This window comes from Taudactylus pleione, unplaced genomic scaffold, assembly GCF_031769625.1.
Source record: "Taudactylus pleione unplaced genomic scaffold, aTauple2 ptg000122l, whole genome shotgun sequence".
In the NCBI taxonomy this organism is placed as follows: Eukaryota; Metazoa; Chordata; class Amphibia; order Anura; family Myobatrachidae; genus Taudactylus; species Taudactylus pleione.
Window position 1 is genome coordinate 2771102 of NW_028284524.1, and position 18159 is coordinate 2789260.

Here is an 18159-nt window from a genome sequence, read left to right on the forward strand (position 1 = left end):
AGTCCCCCGGGGCGCCTAAATCTATTGCTCTTCCCCACGGCTAATACTTACCTTTCCCTTGTGTCCTTACAATTGGGATACCGTCTGCCGGGATTCCGACATCTGTATCCCCAGTCAGATCGGGATTCCATTGCCGGTGTTCTCTCGGCAATCGGGATATCAGTTCCAGCAGATGGCATCCAGGTTGTCGGGATCTTAACCGCATCCCATTCACAAATACAGGACAAAATCAGGATCTGAGGGGTGCGAGGTCTGGAGCCGTTGCAGTTACAACAGCAACTCTCCCCCCTCGCGTCTAATTGAATCAACCCGTTTGTCACCAGGTCTCTCACCCCACCCTCCTGCCTCAGCCATCTCTACCTCGCCTACTTCTTGCCCTCAAGTCCCTATCCACATGCTCATGCCTCATGTTATCTGTCTGTCTCCCCTCTCCCCTAGATTGTAAGCTCCTAGAAGCAGGGTCCTCCTCCCTACTGTTCTCACAACCCTCTTCTCTAGCATTTCAATGACAGCCTTCACCTTCCCAGCTGTATTGTGTACTGAGAATTGTGGTGGTAATTGTTACTTGTGCTCTGTTTGTGTTGGTTACTGTATTGTAATGTTCTGTGTACCCTGTAATGTCCTACTGTTGACTTATGTATGGTGCTGCGGACCACTTGTGGTGCGTTATAAATGAAATGTCATAATAATAATAATTACTTGCAAGTAATACTATGGCCCTCATTCAGACCCACTCGCGAGCGGCTGTCCGCTCGCAAGTGGGTCGATGGTCCGCACTGCGCATGCGCACGACGGAGGGAGCTCCGTCGTGCGCATGCGCGAGACACGACGAGCGAAGGACTTTCCTTCGCTCGGAGTGTCTCATCAAAGGGGGCGTGCTGTCGATGTTGACTGACAGCACGCCCCCTTTGGTGGGCGTGTCGGGGCGTGCCTGCCAGACGGAGGCGTTCCCAAGGTAACGCCTACCGTCTCAAGCCGGCCCCACTGACATGACTAGTGATGTCAGTGGGAGTGATTTTGGCTCTGATAGAGCCAAAATCACTCCTGGCCTTGCGGTTGAAAAACTCAACCGCAGGCTTTTGCTCGCAGTTTCGATGGTCGCGATGGTCAAGACCATCGCGACCATCATCCTGCACGCTCGTATATGCTGTGGGTGGTGAGGAGGACGCTCCATATTAATGGAGGTGGGCCCTGATTCAGAGCGAGCGCTCTGGTCAGAGCGTCCGGCTCTGAATCAGGGCCTATATTTTTAAATAATTTTTTCTTAAGAGACGATCTAGATATATGTTTGGGTGGGGATACAATTAAGATCCCAGCTGTCGGTTTGCTGGTGCTCAGAATGCCGGTGCCAGAATTCCGACACCGGTCAGAATCCCGGCGCCGGCATCCCGACGGTAAGTATTGGGCTTAGGATTAGGGTTAGGTACTAGGGGCAGGGTTAGGTTTAGGCTGCGGGCAAGGTTAGGTATAGGGTTGGGATACTTTACCGACATTTGCTGATAACAGGGAAGAAGAGCCTGTATTCTTATTTCATATACAACTTCTTAGGACTCCTAATGAAGACTATTTCATGAAGATCTTCTAGTGTTGCATTTGGAATGAACATTCAAGTGTAGATGATCATCTTAATTGACTTTACTACAAAAGCGCGTGGTGGGAATACAACTCTCAGTGTTGGTGAAGTGATGTTGGAACGCCAGTACCTCGAGGCCAAACCTATAGAGGTGCAAAGGAAATATAGCAATCTTCACCTACCGTAAATTTTGGAAATGTGCGATTCCTGAGCAAAGGACAATATTTATGTGTGTGCACACAGCAGCCTTAATTAAAAAGATACCAGATGTGTTCCAGAACATTAAAGAGTATCTGCTCATGAAGACACTATTACAGTATCCCCCAGAAAGTTTTAAAGTGTGGCAAGCCACACCTTGTAATGGTTTGTCAAAGACTTCATCTATAGCTATATATGTTTGTATGATGTATACACTACCGTTCAAAAGTTTGGGGTCACCCAGACAATTTCGTGTTTTAGATAAAAACTGACTTTTATTTATCAAATTAGTTGTAAAATGAATAGAACATATAGTCAAGACATTGGCAAGGTTAGAAATAATGATTTTTATTTGAAATAATAATTTTGTCCTTCAAACTTTGCTTTTGTCAAAGAATGCTCCTTTTGCAGCAATTACAGCATTGAAGACATTTGGCATTCTAGCTATTAATTTGTTGAGGTAATCTGAAGAAATTTCATCCCACGCTTCCTGAAGCACCTCCTACAACTTGGATTGGCTTGATGGGCACTTCTTGCATACCATACGGTCAAGCTGCTCCCACAACAGCTCAATGCGGTTGAGATCTGGTGACTGCGCTGGCCACTCCATTACAGACAGAATACCAGCTGCCTGCTTCTTATCTAAATAGTTCTTGCATAATTTGGAGGTGTGCTTTGGGTAATTTTCCTGTTGGAGGTGGACATTGGCTCCAATCAAGCGTTGTCCACAGTGTATGGCATGGCGTTGCAAAATGGAGTGATAGCCTTCCTTATTCAAAATCCCTTTTACCTTGTACAAATCTCCCACTTTACTAGCACCAAAGCAGCCCCACACCATCACATTACCTCCACCATGCTTGACAGATGGCATCAGGCACTTTTCCAGCATCGTTTCACTTGTTCTGCAACTCACAAATGTTCTTCTGTGTGATCCAAACACCTCAAACTTCGATTCGTCTGTGCATACAGATCTCCTAAAGGAAGGCCAACAGTGGCCGAAATGCGTTGGAGCTTACCACCCACGATAACACTCATTACATACCTGAACAACTGCCTGAACAACCGTTGTATCCAGTCCACAACTGAGTTGTGTTCCCAGCAGCGGTCACGTGACCTGGAAGTATCACAGGGAGAGGAGAGGCCGTCTGCATCCACGAGCAGAGCTGACATACACAGATGGCAGAAGAGGGAGACGGCAGCAGCGCAGCAAGTGTCAGGTGAGATCCCGTTACAGAGAGGGGGTGTCAGGCAGAGATCGCAAGGTCAAAACTGGTATCATCCCCTCCCTAGGCAGAGCCAGACTATGACAAATTCGGGAACCAGAGCCGTGTTGCACCAAGCACGGCGATGGCACCACACACCGATAGTCACTAAGCCAGGGACCCCTACCACACTGCCGCGTGCTCCCACCCTGAAGATAACCCGGGCACCGATCTACCATCCATACACCCTGCTACACGGACTACCTTAGGGCACATAACGGGATGCCGTTATCAGCCCTCACCCCTAATACACTTGTTCACAGTACATTGGTACTTGCCCACACCAGAGTGTTACAGTACAGCAGTGCACATACTGCACGATTTGTTCACCAGTATTGTGCCCAAACATTTTCCCCTTCATCATCAGTGTGCCCCATTCCCCCCCCCTTTTTTTTTCATTGTCAGCTTGCTCAATCCCTCTGAGGACCATTGCATTTTCATTTATTTATTTCATTTTATTATATTTATATTATTTGACTTTAGTCCACTTACCAATGTATTAAGATTAACCTCATTAAATTGATGTTTTGAACATACATTAGTGCAATATTCTTTTTCCATCAAGCACCAATTGACTAATACTTAACTTACACACTGCCAAGGGTTGTGCGCTGTTACCCTTTAATGCATTATTGTATCTATAGAGAGTTAGACAATCTCTCATACAAGCGGCACACCCATTGCAGACACCTCCCCACCTTCGGTGCGCAATCTACAGAATACCTGTATTAATTACTAGCTGTTAATTTGTTGAGGTAATCTGAAGAAATTCACCCCACGCTTCCTGAAGCACCTCCCACAAGTTGGATTGGCTTGATGGGCACTTCTTGCGTACAGTACGGTCAAGCTGCTCCCACAACAGCTCAATGGGGTTGAGATCTGGTGACTACTCTGGCCACTCCATTACAGACAGAATACCAGCTGCCTGCTTCTTCCCTAAATAGTTCTTGCATAATTTGGAGGTGTGCTTTGGGTCATTTTCCTGTTGGAGGTGAAAATTGGCTCCAATCAAGCACTGTCCAAAGAGTATGGCATGGCGTTGCAAAATGGAGTGATAGCCTTCCTTATTCAAAATCCCTTTTACCTTGTACAAATCTCCCAATTTTCTAGCACCAAAGCAACCCCAGACCATCACATTACCACCACCATGCTTGACAACTGGCGTCAGGCACTCTTCCAGCATCTTTTCACTTGTTCTGCGTCTCACGAATGTTCTTCTGTGTGATCCAAACACCTCAAACTTTGATTTGTCTGTCCATAACACTTTTTGCCAATCTTCCTCTGTCCAATGTCGTTGTTCTTTTGCCCATATTAATCTTTTCCTTTTATTGGCCAGCTTCAGATACGGCTTTTTCTTTGCCACTCTGCCTAGAAGGCCAGCATCCCAGAGTCACGTCTTCACTGTAGACTTTGACACTGGCGTTTTGCGGGTACCATTTAATGAAGCTGCCAGTTGAGGACTTGTGAGGCGTCTATTTCTCAAACTAGAGACTATAATGTACTTGTCTTCTTGCACAGTTGTGTACTGGGGCCTCCCACTTCTCTTTCTACTTTGGTTAGAGCCTGTTTGTGTTGTTCTCTGAAGGGAGTAGTACACACCGTTGTAGGAAATGTTCAGTTTCTTGCCAACTTCTTGCATGGAATAGCCTTCATTTCTAAGAACAAGAATAGACTGTTGAGTTTCACATGAAAGTTCTCTTTTTCTGGCCATTTGGAGAGTATAATCGAACCCACAAATGTGATGCTCCAGATACTCAACTAGCTCAAAGGAAGGCCAGTTTTATCGCTTCTCTAAAGAGCAAACCCGTTTTCAGCTGTGCTAACATACAGTCAGGTCCATAAATATTGGGACATTGACAGAATTTTCATATTTTGGCCTCTATTCACCACCACAATGGCTTTGAAATGAAACAAACAAGATGTGATTTAACTGCAGACTTTAAGATTTATTTTGAGGGTAATTATATCCAAATCAGGTGAACGGTGTAGGAATTACAACAGTTTCTATATGTGCCTCCCACTTTTTAAGGGGCCAAAAGTAATGGGACAAACTAAACAATCCTAAATCTAACTTTCACTTTTTAATACTTTGTTGCAAATCCTTTGCAGGCAATTACAGCCTGAATTCTGGAACGCGTAGACATCACCAGACGTTGGGTTTCATCCCTTGTGATGCTCTGCCAGGCCTCTACTGCAAATGTCTTCAGTTCCTGCTTGTTCTTGGGGCATTTTCCCTTCAGTTTTGTCTTCATCAAGTGAAATGCATGCTCAGTTGGATTCAGGTCAGGGGATTGACTTGGCCATTGCATAACATTCCACTTTTTAGCCTTAAAAAACCCTTTGGTTGCTATTGCAGTATGCTTCGGGTCATTGTCCATCTGCACTGTGAAGCGCCGTCCAATGAGTTCTGAAGTATTTGACTGAATATGAGCATATAATATTGCCTGAAACACTTCAGAATTCATTCTGCTGCTTTTGTCAGCAGTCACATCAATCAATAAATACAAGGGAACCAGTTCCATTGGCAGCCATACATGCCCACGCCATGACACTACCACCACCATGCTTCACTGATGAGGTGGTATGTTTTGGATCATGAGCAGTTCCTTTCCTTCTCTTCTCTTCCCATCACTCTGGTACAAGTTGATCTTTGTCTCATCTGTCCATAGGATGTTGTTCCAGAACTGTAATGGCTTTTTTAGATGTTGTTTGGCAAACTCTAATCTGGTCTTCCTGTTTTTGTGGCTTACCAATGGTTTGCATCTTGTGGTGAACCCTCTATATTCACTCTTGTGAAGTCTTCTCTTGATTGTTGACTTTGACACATATACATCTACCTCCTGGAGAGTGTTCTTGATTTGGCCAACTGTTGTGAAGGGGTTTTTCTTCACCAGGGAAATAATTATTTTGTCATCCACCACAGTTGTTTTCCATTGTCTTCCGGGTCTTTTGGTGATGCTCAGCTCTCCAGTGCGTTCTTTCTTTTTAAGAATGTTCCAAACAGTTGATTTGGCCACACCTAATGTTTTTGCTATCTCTCTGATGGGTTTGTTTTGATTTTTCAGCCTAATGATGGCTTGCTTCACTGATAGTGACAGCTCTTTGGATCTCATATTGAGAGCTGATAGCAACTGATTCCAAATGCAAATGTCACATCTAGAATCAACTCCAGACCTTTTACCTGCTTAATTGATAATGAAATAATGAGGGAATAGCTCACACCTGTCCATGAAATAGCTTTTGAGTTGATAGTCCCATTACTTTTGGCCCCTTAAAAAGTGGAAGGCACATATTGAAACTGTTGTAATTCCTACACCGTTCACCTGATTTGGATGTAATTACCCTCAAATTAAATCTGAAAGTCTGCAGTTAAAGCACATCTTGTTTGTTTCATTTCAAAACCATTGTGGTGGTGAATAGAGGCCAAAATTTGAAAAATCTGTCAATGTCCCAATATTTATGGACCTGACTGTAATTGCACAAGGGTTTTCTAATCATCCGTTAGTCTTCTAACGCGCTTAGCAAACACAATGTACCATTAGAACACTGGAGTGATGGTTGCTGGAAATGGGCCTCTATACACCTATGTAGATATTCCTTTAAAAACCAGACATTTGCAGCTAGTATAGTCATTTACCACATTAACAATGTATAGAGTGTATTTCTGATTAGTTTAATGTTATGTTCATTGAAAAAAACAATGCTTTTCTTTCAAAAATAAGGACATTTCTAAGTGACCCCAAACTTTTGAATGGTAGTGTATATACACACACACAAATGTTTTCAAGTGTTTTCAATAAATGTTTTTTATTTTGTGAACATTTATTTTACATTTTGTGACTACTTAAGTGTAAAATATTTTTTTTTCCTCTTTTAGGAGCACAAAACATGGCTAATCCAAACTTAATAGAGGACTCGTCGCGAGATGTGCCTGATGAACTATCGTACCTTCCTGAAAAACTGAGACAGAGACTGTTGCCCTTTCAGAGGGACGGAATCATTTTTGCACTGCAGAGAGAAGGAAGGTAAGAAGACTTGTCTCTCCTTTGGTCCTCAAAGTAGGTCAATGTCGTGCAAATGATCTTATACTTGTGGTGCTGAGGGGCACAGGATAAAGTATGCTATTAGGATAGCAGCTTTTTCTGGCGTTGTAAAGGTTAAGCTTTCTGACAATCATAGCATTTTGTTTGAACGTGTGGTTTTATTTCACATAAAATAGATTTTCTGTTCTGTTCGCCTCAGTTCCTCCCTGATTGTTATGTAGGAGTGAAAGTTTCTCAGCATCTCTTAAAACCAGGATTCCAAGCTGACACCCGCCCCTCTGTAATGGGTCTGAAGAAAGTCTGGTTCCTCTCCACTGCCCATTTGTTTCATTTTTATTCATTCATTCACCAACACTCTAAGTACATCCCTTTGTTTGTCTTTTTCCATTCTTTCTTATCATGCTAAATACATGCATATCTCTGCTCCTGTAACCAAAACTGTTATCTCTTTACAAGACAATTTTCTTAAGTTAAATTCACACATTTCTTGTTTTTATTTGTAGAAATTGACATTCTTTCTGACTAGATACATATTTAAGACCATTCCTTCTGTGTTCTTAGCTTTATTGTGCTAATGTTATTGTCTATTTGCAGATCATTCATGATTTAGCTTATTAATTGTAGATATGCCTTCTTGTAAAATATCCTCCATTATAATTAATAATATCTAGTGGAAGAACATAAAGTCATTGTTTTTATTTTTACTTCTGTCCTTAGGGTTTTTTTGTGGTGTAATGTTCGTCTCTGACAGAATGAAAGGTTTTCTACACATTAGTACTAAAAACCGTGTGTCGGCGTGGATCAGAAGTCGTCTTGCGCTTAATTTATTTCATTATGATAAAGTAAACTGATAACTGCTGGAATCCACAGGCCAGTAATTTAGTATCAGTGTTGAGGCAAGAATTCAAATATATATATATATATATATATATATATATATATATATATATATATATACATACATACATACATACATATACACATACACACACACACACACACACACATATCTGCTCCAACCGGACCGGCACTCAGCACCTTAGTCTTAGTGGCTCCGGTGCCCTCTGGAACATATATATACAATATCAGATGGTGCGGCACTCAGAGCGTTTCCAATGCACAAGGGTGTAGTATTCAACGTTTCATTATATTGTGATATTGTGGTGAGGGGTTGTCTCTCATCTGAATTTGCCCGCATTCCTGATCAGCTCCCTCCAAGGAAGGCTAGAGTGAAACCTGTGCATTCTGAAGTAGCAGCGGAGGTGTGTGGCAGCGGAGGTGTGGAACTCTGGGTTTTCTGGCTTACACTGATCACCCATAACATTAATAGCATCTGCCTATATTATGTAGGTCCTCATTGTGCAGCCAAAAAAGCTCTGACTCCTTGAGTTAGGGATAGGCTGCGGGGGGGGGATTAGGTTTAGGCTTTGGGAAAGGTGGGTTAGTGGGACGGGTAGGGGTCAGGGATAGACAATCAGAGATACCACCAGCAATACTTCAGGCTTCTCTGGGCAAACACGTCATAGGATCGTCACTGCAACGTCACAACGTCAAGTCACGCTTGGAGCAGTGATAGATATGAGATGGATAGATAGGGGCCTATTCATCAACACTAAAATAACGTTTTTAAGGCCATTTTGCTTAATTAACGTTATTTTAGTATTCATGAAGATACTTAGCACAGGCTAAGTCCCCCAGCTTTAATTTCCACACTCCCCATACATTAGTATGGGGATATGGAAATTATGGTATTCATCAAATTCCGAAAATTATGTATTTTCGGAATGTGATTGAGTTACTATTCGCCACTGTGAGGTGGCGAATAGCAGGTGACACTTACCGGCTTTCAGCTGGTGAGGTCCTCCGGCGCTCTGGTTCGTCCTCTGGCTCCAGAGGCTGGTCTGACAAGTGTTTTCCCAGCAGAACACAATAAAGTTTAGAAAAAAAACAAACTTTTTTTTTTCTCTTTTCCTAAACTTCTGTGGTCAGCTGGGAGAACACGTGTCAGACCAGCCATCGTAGTCGGAGGCGCTGCAGCGAGCAGGTAAGTGCGGGGATGGGGAGGAGGTGAGCGGGGGAGGCACACAAAATGACCGCAGCTGTAGACAGTGCTGCACATGCGCTGGCTTTTATGAATGTAACAGCGCATGCGCAGCACGGATTCCAGCTGCGGTAAGTTAGTGTAGATAGAGATAACTATCTATTTCCTGAAAAGCGGTCATCGCAATAATGACAGCTTTTCGAAATAGATAGTTATTGGGAGGAGGAATGATGAATTCCTCCGGTAATTAGGTAGAACTCCATGCGAGTTCTAAACCTAGTTACCTCCAGAGAAAGTTTAGGTATGATGAATAGGCCCCATAGATAGATAGATATGAGATAGTCAGATAGATACACACACATTTTCTATAAATAGTATAATCACCACTAAATAACTAATTACTACATGTGCAACCTACATAAATGTCAGTGTGCATGAGATTGAAGTAACAAAGCACATACGACCCTTAAATATATTAATATATATATCTATACACACACAGGTTATTTATTTATATCTATATATATCTATCCATCTATATATAATATATAAAATATTTTTTTTATTTATTTTTTTTTTCTCACATGCCATCCCACAAGTTGTGATAGTTGTTTAGGTGATGCCTGAGATGTGATGTGATCATAATATTATAATCACATCACACCCTAGGCATCACCTAACTAACTATCACGACAAAACTTGCACAACTTAGGATGGGACTATATATATTGCTCTGCAATGCCCCATGGGAGGAGCTGCTGCAGCTCGGTATGCACAGCAGCCCTCCCTCTGCCATTTCACTTGTGAATGAGCTTCTGTGTTGGGCACTACAGAAACATTTTTAATAAATAGAATAAACTTAAGGAACTGCGGAGAGGTCTGATGCCATGTAAGATGATCACTTACATATTTTAGGAGCACATTGAGAGGTCTGAGGTGCATTTAAGGGGAGGTCAAAATGTTTGGTTGTACTAGGGTATTTTATTTATTTCTCTCAAACTGTTTCAGCTGTTTCACCAAGCCTTACATTATAATGGGACCCAGAAATAATGGTAGGACCCCAACTTTATTTAATTATGGATCCCTGGTACCCACATTTCTGCCTCACATTACTGATACAGAGCAACAAATCACATTAAAGGACCTTAATGGGGCTCCAAATTGACACCAATAACTATTGTGCAACACTTACATCAAATGAATATCAACCTACATGTATACATACTGCACTGACCCTGGTAGAATTGCCCCACATCTATACATACTGCATTGACTTATTATTTTTAATGCATGAATACTGTACGATATATGTGTATCTTCTCTTTATTTATACACTGCTGTTGTGTATGTTTAAAAAAATGGGGTACACTCAATAAAAAAAACATTATATATATATATATATATATATATATATATATATATAAAAATATTGCACTGACCCTGGTAGAAATGCCCGACATCTATACATAATGTCATACAAAGGGAAAGGGAAAAATGGGAAAGAACGTCGCACTGGCTGTTAAGATAAGGTATAAATATAATGCCACTATTCCCAGGTTCAACTATGTCAAATTCAATATATATGAGACGGGTAGTGGTGGTGCTCACTAGAGTTAAGGTACATCAACGGTTTGGAAAGGAGAAAGGAAAGAAAAACTCTGTTTGGTGAGCACTCTAAACGATCATAAATCTTATGTATAATAAAACATAACTTTTATTGTTTAATCATTAATATAAACTCACTGTTGTACACAACTTATGAAAAATATCAAGAGAATCAATGTTTGATCCAATACATATTGGTTTCTAAATGCCCTATACAATTAGTAAACATATACATACACGAACATACAGTATTAATAACATATATTGACATAAACATACAATAATAGTGAAATACAAACACCCTCCAATATATAAAAAAATTACGAAATATACAGATAATAAAATTCAATTAGAATCTGGCTTGATTCGCATGATTATATAAACATCGGTTTAACCCCTAATGCATACCATATATATGTCCTTTGTTATAAAATTAGAAAAGTCCGGGCATAGAAGCTGCCAAACCTCATTCTACTGCTTCTCACTTGGACCGAGGTCTATCTATGAGGAGTGAGAGATTACCGGAAAGGCAGGTTGCCCGTGGAAACAACAGTATAACCGCAGTGTTACTCAAGTTTTCATTTCTGCTGTTACGGGTCTTACTGTATAGAATTGGACCCCTAATGAGAGAACTACTGAGCTTGAGATAACCGTCGATTAATAGAGGGATAGAGAAATGACACTCAGAGTTAATTATAATGATATATGATAGCAAATGAATAGCTGATCATGCTCTTTGAAATGATTTCTCATAACAAGTCAATGGTTTGAGTAACAACCAATATAATTCACTGTCTAATCAATGATATTCGGTCGCTATATCTATCCTGATTATTGTTATCTTCTTTTTTTGACAGGACAGTCTTCAACGCAGTCTATTATATGAGGTTTACATTTTTACATGGATAACTTCTGATTTGTAAATTTATCACACTGTGACAGTTTGCATGCGTTGGAGTAAATTGACACAGTATTGGTATAAAATAGATAAATGTACTAATTGTGCTAAATTAGCCTTTTGTATATCCTTTGAAACGCTGTGGATCACAGTGCCAATTACACCAATAGATAGAACGTGTGTTATATTAAGACCAACCTGAAATACAGACAGGTAAAAAAAAACATAAAGGTCACTGGCGACTAGACTCTGACATAACTCAATTTGTATTATGCTGTACACTATATAATCATTTATTTGAACATTATTGCAGCTGTTCCCCTCTATTATGGCAGCATAGATATATTCAAGTATAAGCAGTCACTCCGCTTCTTGATAGATGGCTCTGTAACCAAATGTTACATCAGATGTAATTGTCTGTACGGAAATCATCTGGTTTACTACGCGGCAAACAGAGACTACTCAGATGCATCTAACTATTAACATACTATGCTATAAGAAAGTGACACAATCTATGCTTACTGCTTGTAGTTGATACTGAAAGTGTTACAATTGTATTTTACTGGGACAGAATTCATATGCTATTTTGTTACAAGTTGATTCAAAACATCTTTTTCTATACCGTGTACTTTATATTCATTCAGTGTTATACATTTTACTAGTCATAAAATAATCTAGTTTTTTGTATTTTTCTGCTATAAACAGCATTTAATGTGTATACCTGTCATAATATGGCTATCTGCTCAAGATGCTAACTAGACAATAGAAAATCGAATTACTTTTTCTGTTTGATAAATATCATTTTTTTGATAACAATAATCAGGATAGATATAGCGACCGAATATCATTGATTAGACAGTGACTTATATTGGTTGTTACTCAAACCATTGACTTGTTATGAGAAATCATTTCAAAGAGCATGATCAGCTATTCATTTGCTATCATATATCATTATAATTAACTCTGAGTGTCATTTCTCTATCCCTCTATTAACCGACGGTTATCTCAAGCTCAGTAGTTCTCTCATTAGGGGTCCAATTCTATACAGTAAGACCCGTAACAGCAGAAATGAAAACTTGAGTAACACTGCGGTTATACTGTTGTTTCCACGGGCAACCTGCCTTTCCGGTAATCTCTCACTCCTCATAGATAGACCTCGGTCCAAGTGAGGAGCAGTAGAATGAGGTTTGGCAGCTTCTATGCCCGGACTTTTCTAATTTTATAACAAAGGACATATATATGGTATGCATTAGGGGTTAAACCGATGTTTATATAATCATGCGAATCAAGCCAGATTCTAATTGAATTTTATTATCTGTATATTTCGTAATTTTTTTATATATTGGAGGGTGTTTGTATTTCACTATTATTGTATGTTTATGTCAATATATGTTATTAATACTGTATGTTCGTGTATGTATATGTTTACTAATTGTATAGGGCATTTAGAAACCAATATGTATTGGATCAAACATTGATTCTCTTGATATTTTTCATAAGTTGTGTACAACAGTGAGTTTATATTAATGATTAAACAATAAAAGTTATGTTTTATTATACATAAGATTTATGATCGTTTAGAGTGCTCACCAAACAGAGTTTTTCTTTCCTTTCTCCTTTCCAAACTATCTATACATAATGCCCTGACCCTGGTAGAAATGACCCACATTTATAAATACTGCACTGACTCTGTATAAATTACCCCTCCATAACACTTTGTCCTATGCAAATTACATACCCCACAAGTAGACCTCTGTATAGCGTGCAGAGCAGCTCCACATCTTTTCTAGTGATACTTATCATGCATCCCTATTTTGTAGCTTATTTCTTTTACGAAGTAATTTTATAAAGGCTCCTGTCCAATCAGAGAACTAATATTTTTATGTATATAATTTAATGATGAGCAGGCCTTTCACCGGTTGGCTGGCCTGTGATGTATTACATATATACAGATTAGATTATACATTGACAGTCGCCACCTAGTGCATCGCTGTCTAATGTGTAGGTTTGGGAGGATCAGTGTGTGTCTCATGTTGCTGCTGTCCCCTGTACAACGATACTTTCACTCTATTCTTTAGTAAGTAATGTGATTGGCTGACTGCTGTTATAATTGGTAAGTGGAGGAATCCGATGATATCAAAGGGACATGTACGAGCCAATCCAATTACATCACATGGTATTAAAGGGGAAAGTGGGCATGTGTAGAGGTAAATTATGATGGGACTCCAAAAAAGTGAGTTAGGACCCCAAATTGTTTTAACGATGGAACCCTTATGAATATGAACTGGGCGTGATCACTCCATATTTATTTTCATTGGTTTGGGATAAACTGTGCACTTTATCACATATGGCAGTGCACAATAAGCAACTCATTGTTTTCTGAATAAGGCAATTTAGGAGAGTGTGCGTTTTACCAATTTTTAAACCATGTTAAACTTTTTTCTTTCTTTTTAAAGGTTTTGTTCTGCTTTAAAAAGTAATTTGCCAGTGAGGGATATATACGTTTTTTAATTTATTTAAGTTTTTTGTGTAATGTGCCATCATGATTCTAGACCTCATTCTGTGATTCTAGGACAAATGACTTTCTTAGGGTCAGCAGAAGGCTGTGTTCCCCCAGTGACATTTGTAGTGAAGGCCCCAACATTACTCTGCCATGTAACGGGACGTGTCACTGCGAGAGCAGGTGACTCACTGAGCGACAACTCATTCGTTCTTACTGCCCCAGATGTGCTAAAACAGGGGACATTATTCAATCCAAGCTCATTAAGGCTCCCCCAGGATGAGTACTGAAAACCGTTGCAAAATGTCACTTCTACTGCATTACCTCCTACTAATTAATTGATTTACATATAAAACTGACAAATTTGTAGAGTTTCCTTGATATTTTTTCTGTGTTGCATTATATGAAGTCAGCACTGTAAGCCAGAACTGTCATGTTCTTAATCTTGTGGCCACTCATTAATAAGCCATGGTCTGGAGCCAAAACCTTGCTCAGCTTCTACATTCATAAGGATTCCGAAAGAGGAAAGCACGATTCAAATCTTTTCAAACAGCAAGAAATTCTTTTCTCTGCTTCTTTCTCTTGCTGGCGATTGGCACCACATTCTCTCTCTCCTGCTGCAGAGATGTTGAAATGCAAACATTGCAGAGTTTAGTAATGGGCTGTGACAGCGCTAATTTCCTCTGCTCCCCATATCACATTTGTTTGAGCTGTCTGTAGACTTGAAACTGAAATAAATATTGTCCACTGCACAATTGCTTTACAAAGACCGAGCAATTCTACAACAAAAGCTTAGTGCAGTCTGCAAATCAGCTGGTGCCAGTATATAAAAAGATGATTAATGTACGAAAAGATTTGCTGTAATGAAGCCAAGTCTTTCTGGAGTTTGTAGCCAAAATGGCTACATCCCATTTGAATAATTACCAGTTGAAGTGACACAGAGTACATTAATCATTGGCTGTCACATGGGAGTATTGCCCTATTTTCCAAAAATAATTTATGAAACCTGAACCCGTTTGGTTGGACCCCCTGAAATATGTGGAAATCACACAAAACACTTGTAATTGCAGTAGTCTGGAAAGCGGTTTGTATTTGTATCAGATTTGTTTTCAAAGTCTTCAATCCATACTAATTTTATAAGAACGCCAAGGTGGTGCAAGAAACAACTGAACCTATTTTCAAGAAAACTGCATCATTTCATAGTGGAAACGCCTAGAAATAACCTGCACTTTGTTTCATCTCCAACCGTCAAGGTAACACTGAGCAATAACAAAAACAAAATTTATTGACATCATCAATGCAAGACATAGATGTGGCACCATGTGTGCGGCCGGTAAGGTGTGGGGGAAGAGCTGCTTTGGGCCCACATTCACTTTAATAGGATAGGCTACATAGCATTCTGTGCACAGGGCACACGGTGACATTGGCGTGAGTCCTGGGTAAAGGTGCTGCTGCCACCAGTCTGTATAGCACTGCTGGTCACATGGGTCAGTCCCACGACAGGACCCCTGTGCAAAGCATTACAACTAGAACACCTCAAATAAAAAATGTTTGCAGAAGCGATTTCATTCTGGGTGAAGCCGCAGGCAACAGCTAGATTATTATATGTCTATGAGTATATATTTTATAAATAAAAAAACTGCTCCATCAAATTATAGTATTAACAGGTGTTCAGAAGGGAGGTTTACATACAAAAACTGTTTTTTGGCTTATATTACTCAGCGGTATGCAGTGATGACAGTGATCTTTAAAACCCCTATAACTAGTTCTGGAAACAAGAAAAAAATCTGTTATAATTTCAGAAAGTAATAAAAGCATCTGAACATTTATTATGGGTATTGCACCTTCTATAAATGTTATCTCTACTCGTAACTTTAGGTGAGTATCGGTATGATGTTTCATAGAAAAAAACAAAACACTGATAACAAGATCCACCAACATTTAATTTCTACCCAGCTATAAAGACTAAGGCCATCAGAACAACGTGTTCCCGGCTGATCCGCCAGCCGACGGGCCAACATTTTGCACCGTGCATAGCATACACCCTGCACAATGCAGTGGTACAATGGCGCGATTTACAATGACATGCTGCAGTTAGCAGCATGGCATTGTACACGATATCTTCTGATTGTGCAGCATGGCCAACCAGAAGATATCGTAAACAACCCGCTGGAGCGTGCAATTGCCGGTATACACTTAACGATCTTCTCGATTTGTCGTTCCGACTTGCCTGGAAACGACAAATCGGGAAGATATCGTTCTAGTGTTTACCCGGCCTAAGACTTGCTTAAAGAAGTAAGAAAGTACATATATCAGTTGCATGATCTACATTTGCAGTTAGAAGCCATCCAGCATTTCAAGGTGCTTTTGCTAAAAGGATTGTCCTTACTGTAGACAGGATGATTACAACATTTATGGGTGGGCTGCTGCTACTGTTCAATGTTTTTGTCCTTCCAGTGGGTTCTATAATTTTTTTTAGGTACTTATGGATAAGTTTAGAAATACATGAATGTTTTTGACCTAATATGGGTGCTCTTGCTATTTAGAGTTTTTGGAACTTGGACACTTTAAATTTGGCTCCAAAGTTAAAAGCATCAATAGCATCCCCTCCGTGGCTGCTGTGAGAAGCCTGTAGCAGACTGAGGAGGGTACAGTGAACATTAACCTTCCCCTGCCGTCTGCCACTGGGGACAGTGGCTTGGATCTCCATACTTCCAGCACTATTGGCCACAGGGACAGGCACCTTTCCACACACTGGAGGTGTGACCTACAGAAAAATGGCTCTGCTCTCCAGGAGGAGGTGATCTTCTGTCATGGTAAGCCTGCATTGGAGGAATGGGGCCTGCATGGCAGAAGTGGATAGAGGATCTCCAATGCCAGGAAGGTTGTGGTGGTAGCTTTGCACTAGGTACCTTGAAGTAGAGGGGGTCATCCTTCTGGACCACAGCCATCCCTTTGGTCCTGGGCTCTGTTCGGAACTGCTGTCCCTATCCTGCACCTCTTTTTTGGCAAATTTGCACCTCACAGTGGCAAGCTTGCCAAAAGGGACAGCAATAGCTTCCTCTACCCTCTCTGTCTGAAGTAGCATGTGAGAGGCTCTTCTACCCTATCTGTCTGGATTTTTCCTCTTTCCTAGCCTACAATATGTACGTCTTTGCAGTTCCTCCTCCACGTAGGGCATAGGTTCCCATACGCGGTCCTCAAGGCTCCCCAACAGTTCAGGTTTTAGAGATATCCATGGTTAAGCACAGGTGTTAAATCAAATTGACTGAGGTACTAATTATGTCACCTGTGCTCAACCATGGATATCTCCAAAACCTGAACTGTTGAGGAACCTTGAGGACCGCGTTTGGGAACCTCTGACTTAGGGCTTGTGCACTGCAGCTGTTCTCTTTTTCTGCTTATCTTTCTGTTATGTCTGGTAACTGGTGTATGTCCAGGGTGTATGTCCAGGGCAATAGGAGGGATAGTGGAAATCATTTTCCTGCTCTAAATACCATGACAGATTGCTTTGTGCTGTGTTTTGTGGCCTATGCATGGTATGTGTGGCAGAGGGGATGCAGTTATGAAACCTACAGACAGCATCCCAGCTGACGAAATCCCAGCAGTGGAATGCCACTACCCGGCTAGAAGACCGGTGCCGGAATATCGACAATAGTGGATATGCCTTTTAGCCGGGACACCTATCGTAAGTATAGCGGGGCTAGTTAGGACTTAGCCTTTGAGGCTTAGGTTTAGACGTCACGGGGGGCGGTTGGGGTTAGGGTTAGGCTAGGGAGGGAGGTTATCGGTATATTGACAGCAGGCATCCCGACTGCCGGGATTTCATACCGATTCCATGGCAGAGGACCACCATGAGCGCTTATCTGTGGGGAATCCCACAGAGATGTTCTATGGGATATGAGGCGCTCTAGGGTACTGATATATACATTTCCTAGTTTAATGCCCTATAGTGGGTCTTTGTATATAATTTCAACATATGAATTTGGTTTACCCAAACAAATATCAGTATTTTGTTAAGTGTCCAATATGTGGGTTG

General features: G+C 40.8%; 1 protein-coding gene across 3 annotated transcripts in view; it reads left to right on the plus strand.

The window, feature by feature from the left end:
- Positions 1-18159, plus strand: part of ZRANB3 (zinc finger RANBP2-type containing 3) — a 413977-nt gene that overhangs the window by 71785 nt on the left and 324033 nt on the right. The window contains exon 3 of one of the 3 annotated variants that reach the window (XM_088472267.1): positions 6911-7058. The exons of the other annotated variants lie outside the window; for them this stretch is intronic. Within the exon in view, the coding sequence (XP_088328393.1) occupies positions 6922-7058 (137 nt within the window). The 5' untranslated portion in view covers positions 6911-6921. The remainder of the gene's footprint in view (positions 1-6910; positions 7059-18159) is intronic. 3 annotated transcript variants of the gene reach the window in all.